Here is a 16,644-nt window from a genome sequence, read left to right on the forward strand (position 1 = left end):
TTGGGAATTATTTAAGCGATTTACAGTATTCTTGAAAAGTGTACAGCGGGACACATTCAGTACAGTCTTTTGTAGCTCATTAGCAATTTCTTTAATGAGTTTTCTTTTATAGTGATAGATAGTTAAGGTAACAGACAAGTGACAGATTGTTTGTCTTTAATGATTTCCCTATTTCAGGCCCATTACAAAGCAATTAGAAATCTGACAGCATTTTCACTCTGCATTACTGATCATCTAAAGTGATGAGAAATGAGAGGTGATGAATATTAATTGTATATTTTCATATGATTATCATAAATTATTACCTTGTCGAATGTGATGCAGGTGAGTAAGAGCAAAGAGGAAAATTCAGTCAGATATAATCATTTGAAAGATTGCATGACTTAGTTTTTGTCTTTAGCTAGCTAAACTATCTATGCATTTTTTCCATAAGAAGTCTCTAGTTTATGTTTGAGCATAGGAAGTACTTTTGAGCCATTTCGGTAGTTACCTATTATTATGTCAAAAAATAAAATTAAAAGAACATTGATTTGCAAAATCAAGCACTCAAAAGGCAGGAAATACCAGAATTACGATTGTCCGTGCATTTTAGGTGCCCAATTTCAGAATACTAGGGCCTAATTTTATAGACTACTTAGTGTTTTAGCATTTTATATGTTCAGCGCAGAGCTCCCATTGACCTCAATTGTAGTTGTGAGTGCTCAGCGTTTCTGCAAATAGATCCCAGGTGTCCCAGGTTGGTTACCCAGAAAATTGATAACACACAATAGTCACTTGTGAAAATTTCAGTTTCTGTGATTTGCCCTCACTTCTTTGGATGCATAGAGTGAAAGTTACAGATGCAGGCATTATATACTGACACATGGAGAGCAGGGAGTTACTTCACAAGTGGAGAACCAGTGTTGACAGGGCCAATTCAATCAGGGTGGATGTAGTCCACTCCCAATAATAGATGAGGAGGTGTCAATTCCAGGAGAGGAAAAGCTGCTTCTGTAGTGAGCCAGCCACTCCCAGTCCCTATTCAAGCCCAGATTAATGGTGTTGAATTTGCAAATGAATTTTAGTTCTGCTGTTTCTCTTTGAAGTCTGTTTCTGAAGTTTTTTTGTTCAATGATAGTGACTTTTAAATCTGTAATAGAATGACCAGGGAGATTGAAGTGTTCACTTACTGGCTTATGTATGTTACCATTCCTGATGTCCGATTTGTGTCCATTTATTCTTTTGCGGAGGGACTGTCCGGTTTGGCCAATGTACATGGCACATGATGGCATATATGACATTAGTGGATGTGCAGGTGAATGAGCCCCTGATGGTGTGGCTGATTTGGTTGGGTCCTCTGATGCTGTTGCCAGAGTAGATATGGGGACAGAGTAGGCAACGAGGTTTGCTACGGGGATAGGTTCCTAGGTTGGTGTTTCTGTGGTGTGGTGTGTAGTTGCTGGTGAGTATTTGCTTCAGGTTGGGGGGTTGTCTGTAAGCGAGGACTGGCGTGCTTCCCAAGGTCTGTGAGAGTGAGGGATCATTTTCCAGGATAGGTTGTAGATCGTGGATAATGCGCTGGAGAGGTTTTAGCTGGGGGCTGTATGTGATGGCCAGTGGTGTTCTGTTATTGTCCTTGTTGGGCCTGTCCTGTAGTAGGTGATTTCTGGGTACCCGTCTTGCTCTGTCAATCTGTTTCCTCACTTCCCCAGGTGGGTATTGTAGTTTTACGAATGCTTGATAAAAATCTTGTAGGTGTTTGTCTCTGTCTGAGGGGTTGGAGCAAATTCGGTTGTATCTTAGGGCTTGGCTGTAGACAGTGGATCGTGTGATGTGTCTTGGATGGAAGCTGGAGGCATGTAGGTACGTATAACCTACTGACCGCTATATTATGTGTGTTCCCAGGGCTCAGTTATCTCATGCAGAAATGTACAAAGTGTAAGATGGGTTATCACTTCCCCTTTCTCCACTTAAGGGGCATGTAGTTGGCGTGACCACATGTCCCGATTTTATAAGGACAGTCCCGATTTTTTGGTATTTTTCTTCTCTAAGCTCCTATTACCCCCCACCCCGTCCCGATTTTTCACACCTGCTGTCTGGTCACCCTACCCAAGTTACTAAGTTGGCATGTAGTCCAATTCACAGTCTAGCCCACATCAGAATATATGAATCAGAAACTTTTGTTTTTTTGCCCTATGGTACAAGCACCATAATCCTTTTTCTTTGTATATAAATTACACATTTGGAGTCATGGCACATTTGTTATTCTGTGCCTTCATCTAGCTCAATTTAGGAACATAAGAATTGACATATCCACCTTAGTTCAGATCTATGGTTCATTTAGTAGGGTTAGGCTGCCTTGGCTCTGACACTTCCCAGTAATAGTGTGTAGCTCTTATATAGCACTTTTCATCAGTAGATTTTAAAACATTTTACAAAGGAGTTCAGTATTATTATCATCCTCATTTTATAGATGGCAGTGGAGTGAGTTCCCCATGGTTATGTAGTAGGCCAATTACAGGGCCAGGAATAGAATCAATGTATCTAGAGTACCTTTCTGGTGCTCAATCCACTACGCTACACTGCATTCAAGGTGCTTCTGAGGATAGATACTTCTGAGAAAGATGTAAAAACATATAATGCATAATTTTGCAACGTGTCTTTGGGGAAATTTTTTCCTAACCCTGAGCTGTTAGAGGATGACTTCTATCTTAAAGCATGAGGGTTGATGGTTTTCATTGTTTATTTAAATGGCTAATCATTTTTTTTAATCTTGCTTAACTTTTTGTCTTAGTAATGTGAGTGCCACATGTTAATTTTGACTTGTAACAATGTCTCCTTGATTTTGTATTATGATGAGAATGATCTCTATAGTATTCATTATTTTATATAATTCTAACACATAACCTTATATTTGCCTCCTCTGTAAATGTGATACTTCTTATCTTTTCAATTTCTCCCTATATGGAAATGTCTACATGACTCTTATCATTTTCATTTCCCTTGTCAGCATCCTTTTTGTTTTGCTACCTCTTTTTTGAGATGGGATGACCAAATCTGACTGCAGTATTCACAGTGAAGGAATGCCATCAATTAGGGCTGTCGATTAATCGCAGTTAACTTATGTGATTAATTCAAAAAAATTAATCGTGATTAAAAAAATTAATTGTGATTAATCGCACTGTTAAACAATAGAATACTTATTGAAATGTATTAAATATTTTGGATGTTTTTCTGCATTTTCATATATATTGTATTCTGTGTTGTAATTGAAATCAAAGTGTATATTTTTTATTACAAATATTTGCACTGTTAAAATGATTACAAAAACAGTATTTTTCAATTCACCTCATACAGGTACTGTAGTGCAATCTCTTTATCATGAAAGTGCAACTTACAAACGTAGATTTTTTTTGTTACAAAACTGGCCACCGTAGCTACAGCACTCAACACAAGGTTTAAGAATCTGAAGTGCCTTCCAAAATCTGAGAGGGATGAGGTGTGGAGCATGCTTTCAGAAGTCTTAAAAGAGCAACACTCCAATGTGGAAACTACAGAACCCAAACCACCAAAAAAGGAAATCAACCTTCTGCTGGTGGAATCTGACTCAGATGATAAAAATAAACATGCGTCGGTCCGCACTACTTTGGATTGTTATCGAGAAGAACCCGTCATCAGCATGGACGCATGTCCCCTGGAATGGTAGTTGAAGCGTGAAGGGACATATGAATCTTGAGCACATTTGTCACATAAATATCTTACGATGCTGGCTACAACGGTGCCATGCGAATGCCTGTTCTCATTTTCAGGTGACATTGTAAAAAAGAAGGAGGCAGCATTATCTCCTGCAAATGTAAACAAACTTGTTTGTCTTAGCGATTGGCTGAACAAGAAGTAGGACTGAGTGGACTTGCAGGCTCTAAAATTTTACATTGTTTTATTTTTGAAGGCCGTTTTTTTGTACATAATTCTACATGTGTAAGTTCAACTTTCATGATAAATTGATTGCACTACAGTATTTGTATTAGGTGAATTGAAAAATACTATTTCTTTTGTTTTTTTACAGTGCAAATACTTGTAATCAAAAATAAATATAAAGTGATCACTGTACACTTTGTATTCTATGTTGTAATTGAAATCAATATATTTGAAAATATAGAAAATATTCAAAAATATTTAAATAAATGGTATTCTATTCGATTAATTACCATTAATTGTTTTAGTCGCTTGACAGTCTTAATATATATATTAGGCAGATATTTTATTTGAACTCTGCATAATGGCACCTACAATGAATAATTCAAAGTGTTATTTTGAACTTGCATTATTTTAATCTTGTCTGCACTGAATTTAATCTATTGTTGTATTGGGCAGTAGGGATTGTGTGCAATAGTCTTACCTTCAATGGATTCTTTCCCACCTTATAAAGAATTTATATTATTATAGAAAGAGATAGTAGTTAACCCCTGTAGTTAAGGTTGCTTATCACTTTCCATTAAAAAATCCCTTTAACTGTTGGGGCTGAAATTTTACATGTAGTTTATCTACCTTATAGGGTTTTTTAGGGATGGGGAGGGTGGGGGAGGAAATTTCCACTAAAATGGTTCAGCTGTTTCCAAGAATGAGATTAGGTAAAATATGTTACTTTGTCTATGTTAAAAAATTCTTATATAAATTCTTAAGAACACTGAAAAATTCTCAGTTTCATTGAGAAGCACTAGCACTTCCATGTTTTGGAGCAGCACTTGAAATTTGGCGGGGGTGTTGTTCCAGTGTTAGAGATGTCCCTTTAGCAGCCCCCAAGAAAATCTCCTCAAATTTTACCAAGTTATAGGCCTCAGTAGAGGCTCATTAGAATTGGCAGCTAAATTCTCTGTAGACTCCATCTGCACTGAGTATGCTCCATCCCCACAGAGCTCTTACATGCAAACAGACTGTGCATGAAGAATCTCAACAGAGTGCCTGAGCATGCTCTTCTATCCCATGATTATGGGGCTGAGCAGGGCTTTCCCTACAGTTGCATGCCAGGGCTTTGGAGCTGTGCTCAGGCTCCGCTCCAGCTCCAGGCCAAAACCTGCAGCTCCACTGCTCCGGAGCTGCTCCGCGCTCCAGCTCCAGGCTCCACTCCAAAGCCCTGGTTGCACCTTCCAGCTGCCAGGAGCCACTCTGGCATGGGATACCTCAGCTAAGATCAGGGAAATTGTCTTTCTTGTGCTCGCCATGCCTCCTGCTAGCACCCAGGCAGCAGGGAGGATATAAAAAATGTAGCCTGACTCAAATGTAAAGGGTTACGAAGCAGATGGGGAACAAGGAAAGAGGCAGGAGCAGAAGGGAGTTAACACAGGAGCAGAGGGAAAAGGAACATCAGCTGGGGAGGTAGCGATAGGAGCATAGTGGGGACAAAGGCAGCCGTGGGCGAGAGGGGGATAGAAGTAGAGATGAGGACAGGGACATGAGCTGAGGAAGGGGAGGAAAGGAGCAGAGGAAGATAGAGTTGAGAGGAGGGGTATAGGAGAACAGTGTGGAACAAGGTAGGGTCTGGGAGAGATGATAGGAGCAGAGAGAGGTGGGGCTGGAGGGTACAAGCAGGGGGAATGGGCAAAAGCTACAGGAAAGAGATAAGAATAAGGGAGCAAGGGCTGAGGACAGGAGTGGAAAGGGACAGGAGGATGAGGCAGGGCAGGAGTAGAACTGGGGAGTGGGGGGGATAGGAACAGGGTGGGGGTAGGGGCAGAAGGGTTTATAAACACTACCGTATGCTCCTCTTCAGAATCTGGAATTGAACCCAGGATTCCTGAGTCTCAATGTTCCTCTGCCTGTCAGCAAGTAGCTGTGATACCCACTGCCAAAGTACCGGTATATGTCTTATTCATCTGTAGTGATTGGGCCACATAGAGCATAACAGCCCACTATTGCCACTAGTTACTATGTTAGCTGAAAAAGTAGAGATCTGTGCACTGGATCTAAAGGTTCCAATCCTGATGCTCACCCACGTGGGGGTCAGTGTAGTTCTTCATAATGAAATTTCTGGGTTTTTTTCAGTTTGCTATTTAAAATCTTAGAAAATTAATTACAAAAATCTATGTTAAAAGAACTTTAAGGTTGCAAAGTCAAGCACTCTAAAGGTAGAAAATTTTAGGTTATTTGTGCAAGATTTCCCTTACCCATAGCTAATTGGGCATCTCTTATTTATACACACTGATGTACAAAATGGTGTAAAAGGAGAGGGGAATCATTTGAACTGAGAAAAGGACAGAATAGCTCATTACATATAAAACGTGTATATGAAAAAATTGGAAACATGTTGGGGGGAAATTGTTTGGGTTTTATGCTCCTGTTGTTACCACAGCAACAACATTAAATAGTATTTAGGCTGTCTCTGAGATAGAGAACAGCTTTTCAAAGAAATATACCATACATATTTTTTTATTTTAACATGTATTTTATAAACAGGTGTTACCATATTCATATTTTTAATGTTACTTATACATTTTTAAATGTTTTAAGCTAATTTTTATAGTCTCACTTCTCTTATACCCAGGTTAAAAAAGAAAGAGCAAAAATGTGTATTTAATAAGTGCCCCTCTATAATACTCCATGGTCTATGCCAGGGATCTAAAACTCAAATGAACACAAGGGCCACATGAGGTCTAGTACATTGGCCTGAGGGCCGCATTACTTACACCTCCCATTCACCGTCCTTGGCCCTGCCCCAACTCCACCCCTTCCATGAGGCCCTGCCCCTGCCCCACCTCTTACCACCCCTTCCCCGCCCCCATTCCAACCCCTTCCCCTATTCACGAATGCACAACTACAAAATGGGGAATAACTGGTTAGGCCAAGGGTGGCCAACCTGAGCCTGAGATTGCCAAAGAGCCACAGTAATACATCAGCAGCCCCCCATCAGCTGCCGCCCCCCGCCGCACCCAGTGCCTTCCACCCACCGGCACCCCCGTCGATCAGCCCCTCCCCCTCCCAACCCACACCTCCCGGTCAGCAGTTTTGTGGTGTACAGGAGGCTATGGGGGGAGGGGGAGAAAGGGGATAAGCGAGGGCACGGCATGCTCAGGGGAGGGGGTGGGAGGGGGTGGGAAGGGGTGGAGTGGGAGCAGGGCCTGTGGCAGAGCCAGGGGTTGAGCAGTGAGCACATTGGAAAGTTGGCGCCTGTAGCTCCAGCCCCAGAGTTGGTGCCTATACAAGGAGCTGCATATTAACTTCTGAAGAGCTGCATGTGGTTCCGGAGCCACAGGTTGGCCACCCCTGGGTTAGGCAGTAGTACTCCTGAAAAGGATCTGGGGGATATAGTTAAGGCTATGATTTAGTCACAGTATTTTTAGTAAAAGTCATGGACAGGTCACGAGCAATAAACAAAAATTCACGTCCTGTGACCCATCCGTGACTTATACTATAAATAGTCCTGAATAAATCTTTGGGTGGCTGCAGCTGCGGGGGTTACCCTTGGAGGCCACTGCTGTGGGGAATGTCCTGGAGGGCTGCTGCTGCAGAAGGGGGGCCACGGCCAGCAGCACCAGCTGTCAGGGGCTGCTAGAGCAGTAGTTGCTCCAGCTGCCACGGGGACCACTGCCTGGAGCCGCCAAAGCAGCGGTTGCTCGGGGAACCTGCTCTAGCCGCGCCTGGGACCACTTCTCAGGCAGTCCCCAGGACCAGCTGCCCGGGACAGCCCAAGCAGCGGCCAGTGCAGCTGGCTGCAGGGCCACCCGAGTAGCTGTCCGCAGAGCTATTCCAGCAGCAGCCTGTGTGGGTGCTACACCTCAAGAAAGATGTGGACAAACTGGAGTGAATCCAGATGAGAGCAACAAAAATGGTAAAAAGCTTAGATAACCTGCCCTAGGAGGAAAGTGTTAAAACTAGGTGTGATTAGTCCTGAGAAAAGAAGACTGAGGGGGGACCTGATAACAGTCTTTAAATATGTTAGGTTCTTATAAAGAGGATGATGATCAATTGTTCTCCATGTTCCCTGAAATAATCAGCTTAATCTGCAGCAAGGGAGATTTAGTTTACATAGGAAAAAATGTTCTAACTATAAGGATAGTTAAGTATTGGAATAGGTTTCCAAGGGAGGTTGTGGAATCTCTGCAATTGGAGGTTTTTGAGAACAGGTTAGACCAGTCAGAGATGCTCTAGATATACTTGGTCCTGCCTCAGCTCAGAGGGATGGACTAGATGACTTCTTGAGGTCCTTTCCAGTCCTACAATCTGTGATTCTATTACTCTATAATTATTGGCCTACATTACTTCTGCTTCCATTGAAATCAATAGTTGAAGTCCTACTGAGTCCAGCTGGTGCAGCATTAGACCCTGTATAGACAGGTAATATAAATATTGCAGGATGGACATCAGTATAAATGTGCTCAGTCCTGTGAACAGATGTTCTGTTGCATTCTGCACAGAATTTAAGTGACTACTATGAGGGATTTAAAATAATCAAACCTTATTCTCCAGAGAAAAAGGTAATCAAGAGGACTGCCTACAAAAATTGTGCAACCAGTAAAAACATTTCCATACCAAGTCTGGCACTTGGGCATGGTTGAAAAGGACATCAAGTTTCTTAACCTGGCTCTTGACTTCCAAAGGTGCCACATTAGTAAGTGTAGTGGAAAAGAATGCTTTCTCATGGTGACAACCCTATTCACCAGCAACACTTCACTCTTCATTAGATTGAGAATGACATATCTCAAACATATATACCCAGCATTATAATCCAACTAGTCCAGTCCTCCAGGGTTGCCACAGTAATGAGGTCATATTCAATTTGTGACCTGATCCATTTTAAAATTACAAAAGAATGTAATACAAACAATCTTATATTTTGATTTTTTTCTAAGGGCCAACAATACATAGACCAACAATACTCACTTCTGGGACAGTATGGAAGAGACCCCATTAATCCCCCTGAGTGCCAAGACTACAGTTGTGCCTGGACCTTATGTGGATTATGCAAGGGAGGGGGAAACTCCTTTCTCTCAGCCACTCCTGTACACATTCACATACTGCACATCCATGTAATGAACTGCTGTTAATCATGAGTAAGATGTATTAAAGTCAGCAGGGCCTGATGAAATTCATCCTAGGGCACTTCAGGAACTAGCTAAAGGAATCTCTGAACTGTTAGCCATTACCCTAAAGAATCATGGAGGATGGGAAAGTTCCAGATAGGGTGATCAGATAGCAAGTGTGAAAAATCAGGACAGTGGGGGGTGAGGTAATAGGAGCCTATATAAGGAAAAGACCCAAAAATCGGGACATCTGGTCACCCTAGTTTTAGAGGATTGAGAAGGGCAAACATAGTACCATCTTTAAAAAGGGGCACAAAAGGGTCCCAGGGGAATATAGATCTGTCAGCCGTGCTTCGGTACCTGGAAAGATACTGGAACAAATTATTAAACAATTAATTTGTAAGCACCTAGAGAATAATAGGGTGATAAGTAAGAGCCAACATGGATTTGTCAAGAACAAATCATACCAAACTAATTCAATTTTCTTCTTTGACAGGGTTACTGACCTAGTAGATGGGGGGAAACTGTACACATATCTTGATTTTAGTATGGCTTTTGACACAGTCCCACATGACATTTGAGCTCCCCTCCAGCCCTACATTTCTGATTCTATAAACATAATATCCTTTTTTCTTTTTCTTTATTTTTCTTTATTCTGCCATTACAAAAAAAAAAAAAAAAAAAGGATCCCTGTGACTAACTGGATGTTTATCCTGATGTATATAAAATGAATATTCAGTTTTTTGAAGATTCTAAATGTTATCTGAAGACCTGTATTAGAAAAATAGGCATGTTTAATGTCATTTTGATTACTTGTTAGTGCAAACTGCAATATAATGTTTAAAGACAACAGAGGAATGGGTATGTTGTCTATGATGCTTATAAACATGATAGATCGACAGTATTTCACAGTTTACGTTAACAGCAGCTTCAAGAGAAATATAATTATCAAATGAATTATAGAAGTTTTGGTATTCAGATTATTCATTTTATTTTTAATTGGCTTTTTTCAAGATAATTGGGTATGTTCCCATGTGTTTGTGGGAAGGGGGCATTGGGCTAATTGGCTTTGATGCACTTATTTTCTTTGGAAGTATAGAATGAATTCTACCATACTTTTGTTTAACATTTGTTTTATGTTGTAGTTTCTTCTTTAAAAAAATAGTATTTTCTGGTATAAAGAACAGTTAAATCTACTTAATTGCCTCTGATCATTACCATTAAATATGTCTGATATCTCTACATACTGTATTGCCCATTACTATCTGAAAACACATTCCTGAAGTCCTTAGTCCTAGCTCAGGCAAAACTCCCATTGTATTCTCTTCCAGTTTTGTTTGAGCTAGGACAAAATAAAAATCGCAAGACTAGTCACATAGCAGAGTTGTTTTCAAAAGGAAAGTCCTCTAAGGAACATTCAGTGGTTGAAATGCACGTTTGAGAGACATGCTATTTTGTTTCATTTTTAATTACAGAAGATAACTATGGTAAAATGAAAAAATGTAGAAAATAAATAAATTAGTAATTGCAATTTGTATTTCTTGCCTTTTTTAGTAAAGACTATAAGAGTAAACAGTTTTAACATAAAACTGTATTTCAGATACACAGTTTGTATACACTTCTGTGGATTATAGAATGGATTGGCTCTTCCTTATTATTGTTGTTTATTATGTGGATTACAGTAGTGCCTCCAGATTGAGTCCCCATTGTGCTGGACACTGTACAGACGTATAACTAACATTCTATTTGTGAAAAGATGTAAAGGAAAGTAGTAATGAAAAGAAGAAACAAACAAAAGGGGACGGGTTGAGGGGGAAGGAAGGAGAAGAGGGGGAGGACAGGGTAACAGCAATTCAAGTTTTATTTTTTAATAGACTAGCCTTGTACACAATTTGTAGGTATAGAGATTTTGTTGTAGTTGTTTGTGAATGGAGACAAATGAGCAGATCAGTAGCAATAATCTTAGTGCATCACCTGCCTAGCCATTATAATTTGGCTGTATTCTGTAGAAGTGAATCTTGAGGAGGGATTTGAAGAATAGGGTAGCAGCGTTATCAATCTTTCGAGGAGGATGACCCATTCATACCAGGGCTGCCCAGAGGATTCAGGGGGCCTGGGGCAAAGCGGAGGAGCTGCAGCGCCTGTACTCACCCGGCGGCGGTCCGGGTCTTTGGTGGCATTTCAGCAGCGGGGGGCCTTTCAGTCACTCCGCGCCCCCCACCGCTGAAATGCCGCCGAAGACCCAGACCGCCGCTGGGCCAGGGCTTGCAGGGCCCCCTGTGGGGCCTGGGGAAAATTGCCCAGCTCTCTGAATCACGCAGCAGTTGGCTGTGATATGTGGCAATAGCCCACTGGACATTCTGGGAGTTGCAGTCCCCAGCTTACTCGGATGGAGGAGGTAAACTACAACTCCCAGAAGAGTAGACATACCCATAAGGGTAGATATACACTGTGCTCCTGTGTAGTGAGCCAAGCACCATTTTGAAAGAGGTGTTGTACTTTAAACTAGCAGGTGGCAACTGCGGGCGCTGTGAGGAGAATAGTTGTCGCTGCTGTCTGTCCGAGTTGGGTCTGCATGTTTTAGAGTCACTGCGGCTGCGTAAGGGCGTCCGAGCCCTCCATTGGGAAGGTGGCACTGCATAAGAGGGCCCAGGATTGTAGCCTCCCTGCCCAGAGCAGGGCAGGAGGTCTCTAAGGAGAAGTGGGGGGTGGCTGGGTGTCAGGGGCTTGGCACAGCCCTGCAATATCCACAGACAATTTTTGCAGATTGTGGATAGGATGCAGATACAAATTTTGTATCTGTGAAGGACTCTACATATTAGTCAAGGCCAGAATGTAGGTAGGAGGTTGCAGTAATCAAGGCGTTGCCTGATGAAGTGTAATGCACTGTTATAACTATTACTCTAGAGATATACAGTATCATACAAATTATAAGCATTTTATGGTATAACTAACTTTTATTAAATACACCACACATGCAGTAGATCTACGTGGCAAAATGTCAGATATTCCGCATTAATACTGGAGAAGTTTGTTTTTAAAGTAGGAGTTGTGAGAGCAATAGGTTGAACTATGAAATCTTTCACCACTTTTTAGATGTCAGTATATCAGGGCCTCAAGCTGTGCAAGTCCCACAATAGTACTGACCGTAGAACTAGGATTGTAGAAGTTTTTCTATAAAGAGGTGACAAAAACAAGAACTGATTAAAATTCAGTTTTTATACAGGAGATAGCAGGAAATAAAACATGACTGTGATGGTGTCTGTCAGGTTTTCTCTGCCCTGTTCTGGAGATATTGGCACCAGGACACCACTGTGCGCAGGGCGGGCTACCAACAAGATTCATCTCCAGGGTATGTCTACACTCTGTTGTAACCTCAGGTTCGAATTGAAGCTTAAGCCTAACCCCCTTCCATCTTCACAAAAATTGTGCTAACACAGGGCTTGGACCAATGGTCCCAGGACCCCACAGGGGTGGAAGGTCCAAGCCTGAGTCAAGCCACGACTCAGGGTTCAAACCCTATTGCTTTGCAGTGTAGACGCAGCCCTACTGGACTCATGCTCTGGGAGTCTGACAAAAGTATTCCACAATCCCACTAGCTGACTTTCTTTGTCCTCTGGACAGTCAATTTTGGTTGGCAGTCAGATTTTCCTGCATCACAAACAAAGGGCTAGAGCGACCACACTTTGGGAGGGTGCTAGGAAGTCTGGGTTATGGGTGGTTGGACTCAGGCCAACATAATGCACTGTATACTCTGGAGCCCCACATTGGGACCCAGGGCTCAACAGTTCCTAACCTGGGGTTGTAAATGAGTGTAGACCATCAAGTCCTAGATTAACAAACCCATGGTCTGCTAACTCAAGTTCTGCTAACCCTGAGCTTACATGGCATTGTAGACATACCTCCAGAGGCCTAAAAGGGCTAGAAAGAGTGTCAAGGGCAGACCTGCTAGAACCAGCTGCTGGCCTGCTCCCTGACAAACTCCCTGAAGCAGCCTCACCTGCCACATTGACCTTTTAGTGAGGAAAAGAATAACAACTTGTATCACAGTCGGTTCAAGGATATTTCTAAGAATAAAGAAGCAAAGAATAAAGACTTCATGTTCCATGTTCTAAGGACCAGATTCTGCCACCATTGGCATTTTGAGTTGTGCCTTTCTATATAGATACTCCCATTAATTCCCATGGGACTACTTAAGGAGTAAGATACTACTACACATTGCAGAATATGGCTCTGAGTGATTATAAACTATAGCTTAAAGGGCCTGATTTCAAAAATCCTTCCCAAGTGGTGATTTTTCTTTATTTAGCCTGTGTTTTTAGGGGTTCACACTGCAAACAAAGAAAACATTTGCAAATGCTGAAATTATTACTATCCGCTAGGTGGTTAGTTTTTATACAACTATAGTGCTAAATCTGGCTTGCTTTAAAACGTGTCAGTAGTCTCATTTGTAAAAGGGATTTTATAAGTACTTGGATTAATTAATAAAGTTTGCTTTAGCTTTCCGGTTAGGTACTGGTATTATTATTATTATTGTTATTTATTATTTTTTGGTAAGTGATCAAAACCATTATGAGAACATGAGAAGCAGATCATTTTGAATTCTGAACTACAGGTGTCGCACCTTACCTTCAGTTCTCCATTTTAATAGAAGAAGCTACAAGAACATTAATTTTTTGCATACAGTAGGTTTATCACAGTTCAGGATGAGCTGTACCCTCTCTCAGTCTCTGGGTGGGCACCCTTTCCAAGTGACAGGGCTATGTCTGAACTTCTGTCAGAGGCGAATCCCGCAATTCATTCCACTCTTGACTGAGTCTCCAGGTCTTAGCACCCCTATTTACCAAGAGTTTCCCAGCAGATCTAGTTGGTTTTGACTCCTGTTATAGACTTCTCTTTGGTAGCCTATGATCAGTATGAAAATACAGTGACTCAAAACAGCCTCTTTGAAACAAAGTATTATTTACTTATCCCTAGGCATGTACCAAACAGAGAGGGAAAGGGTTAAAACAACAAAAGGTCTACACACATATTATCTTACCTAAACCTTAGTCTTTCCTTGTACGCTTAAATAGGTCCCACTTGTCCCAGGTACTTCCAACATTGAAGCTGGGTGAGGCAGACTTCATCCCTGCAGTCTCTGCCTCAGTCTGACCCTCAGTCAGTGTCTCCCCATTCTGAAATCAGCTTTTTTATCCATCTCAATGTTACTTTGTCTGTTGTGGGACTCCTGATCCTAGTCAATCCAGTTTAAGCATCTCACTAAGGAGGCCAGAGGTAGATTTCCAGCAGTGGATTTGTCCATTAAACACTGGCAATTGAGTTAGAATCATTGTCTCCCTTCCTGGAGATCTATAAAACCATCCAGGATTGAGTTAACTCTTTTCTTCTGTGTAAGAGACAGCATGATACTGCTCATGTAGACAGAGAGACACAATATTTATTTTTTAAAAAAATATTGATATCTCCCACACTCTTCCGAAGACTAAAATTGGAAGAAATCTACATACAGCAGATGAAGATCTGCTCCACAGTTTCTGTATTCTGGAAATAAATAATTTAATATTTATTTGAAACATATACAAAAAGTTCCGAACCTGCAAAGACTTATGTATGTGAGTCATCTCACTGGTGCCAGGGGAGCTACATACATGTTTTAAATTAAGCATGAGAGTAATTATTTGTGGGACTAGGACCTTAATCTGTAAATGCCTGATTCTAAGAGTTGCTGAGCATCTACTGCTCCCATTGATTTAACAGGAGTTGTGGGTGCTCAGCACTTCTTCGGATCAAGACATAAACTTTTGACTCTGATATTTTGCATGGTTGAGCATGAGCAATTCATTCCATACTCTAATTGGTTCCCCTTCTGTTAGCTTTATCTATATAATTAAAAACAAGAATATTTTAACACTTTAATCTTATACTTTGGAAAGTCTTGCGTATAGCTTCCACAATAACATTTCATAATAAATGAAATAATATTCCTTCCAAATGAATTTCAGCAATAAACTGTTAGTAAGTTACAAAATCTCATATACAAGCCTTTAAAATTTCTGGATAATTCCGCCAATCTAGCTCCATAGAGAAGACTTTTTTATCCCTCCCCCTGTCTCTCTCTTTAAGCCTCCAAATTGGTATTGCTCCTCACCATCTCCAAATTCTGTTCCCTAAAAATGTAAATACATAAAAAATACAATCTGCCTTCATCCTGAAATAAAATTATTCTACTTAACTGCCAGGGGGCAAATTTGTCATGTACACATGGGAGAAAGAAGAAGGGAGATATGCAGCATCAGCTATGGATAGTTTTAACTCAGGAAGTTCCTTCGAGAGAAAATGTAACCAAACTCCAAACCTGCAGACAGTGGAACTTTCTGTGCCTGCGTCCAGTAGATAACTAACCGCTTGGTTTGCAAAATAACACAAGGGGGAGGGGGCAAGTAGCTGAACAATAAGGGGTCACAAACAAAAGGGGCAGATACAGTTAGCTTGCTAATTATGTATGGTAATGATAGCAAATTTTGGCCAATCATAGAGCGATAGATTATCATAGTCAACTGCATATAATACTTTGGTGTAAGTGTTTTCGGGGTTCTTGCCAACTTATGAGCTCGAACGCAATTGCAATTGAAATAAATGTATCGCCCCTCCCGGGGCTCCTTGCTTGATTAGCTGTGTCCGTCTCTCCTTATTCCTCAGCTGGAACGGACAGGAATTTCTACGACAATCCAAACTGAACATTACTATGTTCAGAAACCCATTATGCTTCATACTGGCTTCAGTTAGACTACTCATGTGAAAAAGCACTACTCGATTGGGTTCATGCTAATTAATCAAGAGTTTCAGTTGTAACTATTAATAGAAAAAAACCTCTGCATTAATTTTAATTACTGCCTTTGACATTTCTAAACAGGAAATGGCAAATGACAAAAGACCAGTAAGTGCTCATGTACCTTGCAATCCAACTTTTGGGGAATCACAAAGAAATAATGAATTCTTAACTTCATCAACGTCTTCATGTCATAACAGTGTACAAACTACAGTAGTGAAGCAGTATGTGAATAAAGTCATCACATCTTCTTCCCACTTACATAATTTTCCAAGGTAAGATTTTTAATTTGCTATTTTGTGATATGCTGCACAGAATATAATTGAGAAAAATAACTTTATTAGCAACAGTTTAAAGCTGAAAATAGAGGTAATTTTTAAAGATAATTTCATGGTTGCGCAGTAACATTTACTGTTAGTTTCCTATAATCAATCTGAAAAGTGCCTCAGAACACTGCAGATACAGAGAAATGTTTTAGCTATAGATCACTCTGAGCTATCTAAATTTGAGTTTATCTAAATTTTTAATCATCTCAAAATTAGTGATCTTTGTGGCTTTGAAGCCTTAAAAACAAAGGCCTCCTCTTCTTCAGATTTTCAGATTTTTTCACTTGGTTAGATATTAGTCCTTCCCCTGGAATTCCCCAGCCATGCGGGGAACAGGAATGCCAAACTGGGCCCTAATAGTCAATTTAAGTCATTATAGCAATAAAAATAATGTAAATATACAAACATGATTAAAAGATACAAGATGTTGCACATGTATATCTAAGGGGCAAATCCTTATGTGTCATACAAGCCATGCAAGGACATAAGA

At 40.8% G+C, this 16,644-nt stretch overlaps 1 protein-coding gene across 1 annotated transcript in view; it reads left to right on the forward strand.

Moving 5' to 3' along the window:
- The window catches only part of DCDC1 (doublecortin domain containing 1), a 413,925-nt gene that overhangs the window by 9,314 nt on the left and 387,967 nt on the right, over positions 1-16,644 (forward strand). Inside the window, exon 2 of the mRNA XM_054028326.1 lies at positions 15,913-16,103. Coding sequence (XP_053884301.1) covers positions 15,913-16,103 — 191 coding nt within the window. The remainder of the gene's footprint in view (positions 1-15,912; positions 16,104-16,644) is intronic.

This window comes from Malaclemys terrapin, chromosome 4 (assembly GCF_027887155.1).
Source record: "Malaclemys terrapin pileata isolate rMalTer1 chromosome 4, rMalTer1.hap1, whole genome shotgun sequence".
Classification (NCBI taxonomy): domain Eukaryota; kingdom Metazoa; phylum Chordata; order Testudines; family Emydidae; genus Malaclemys; species Malaclemys terrapin.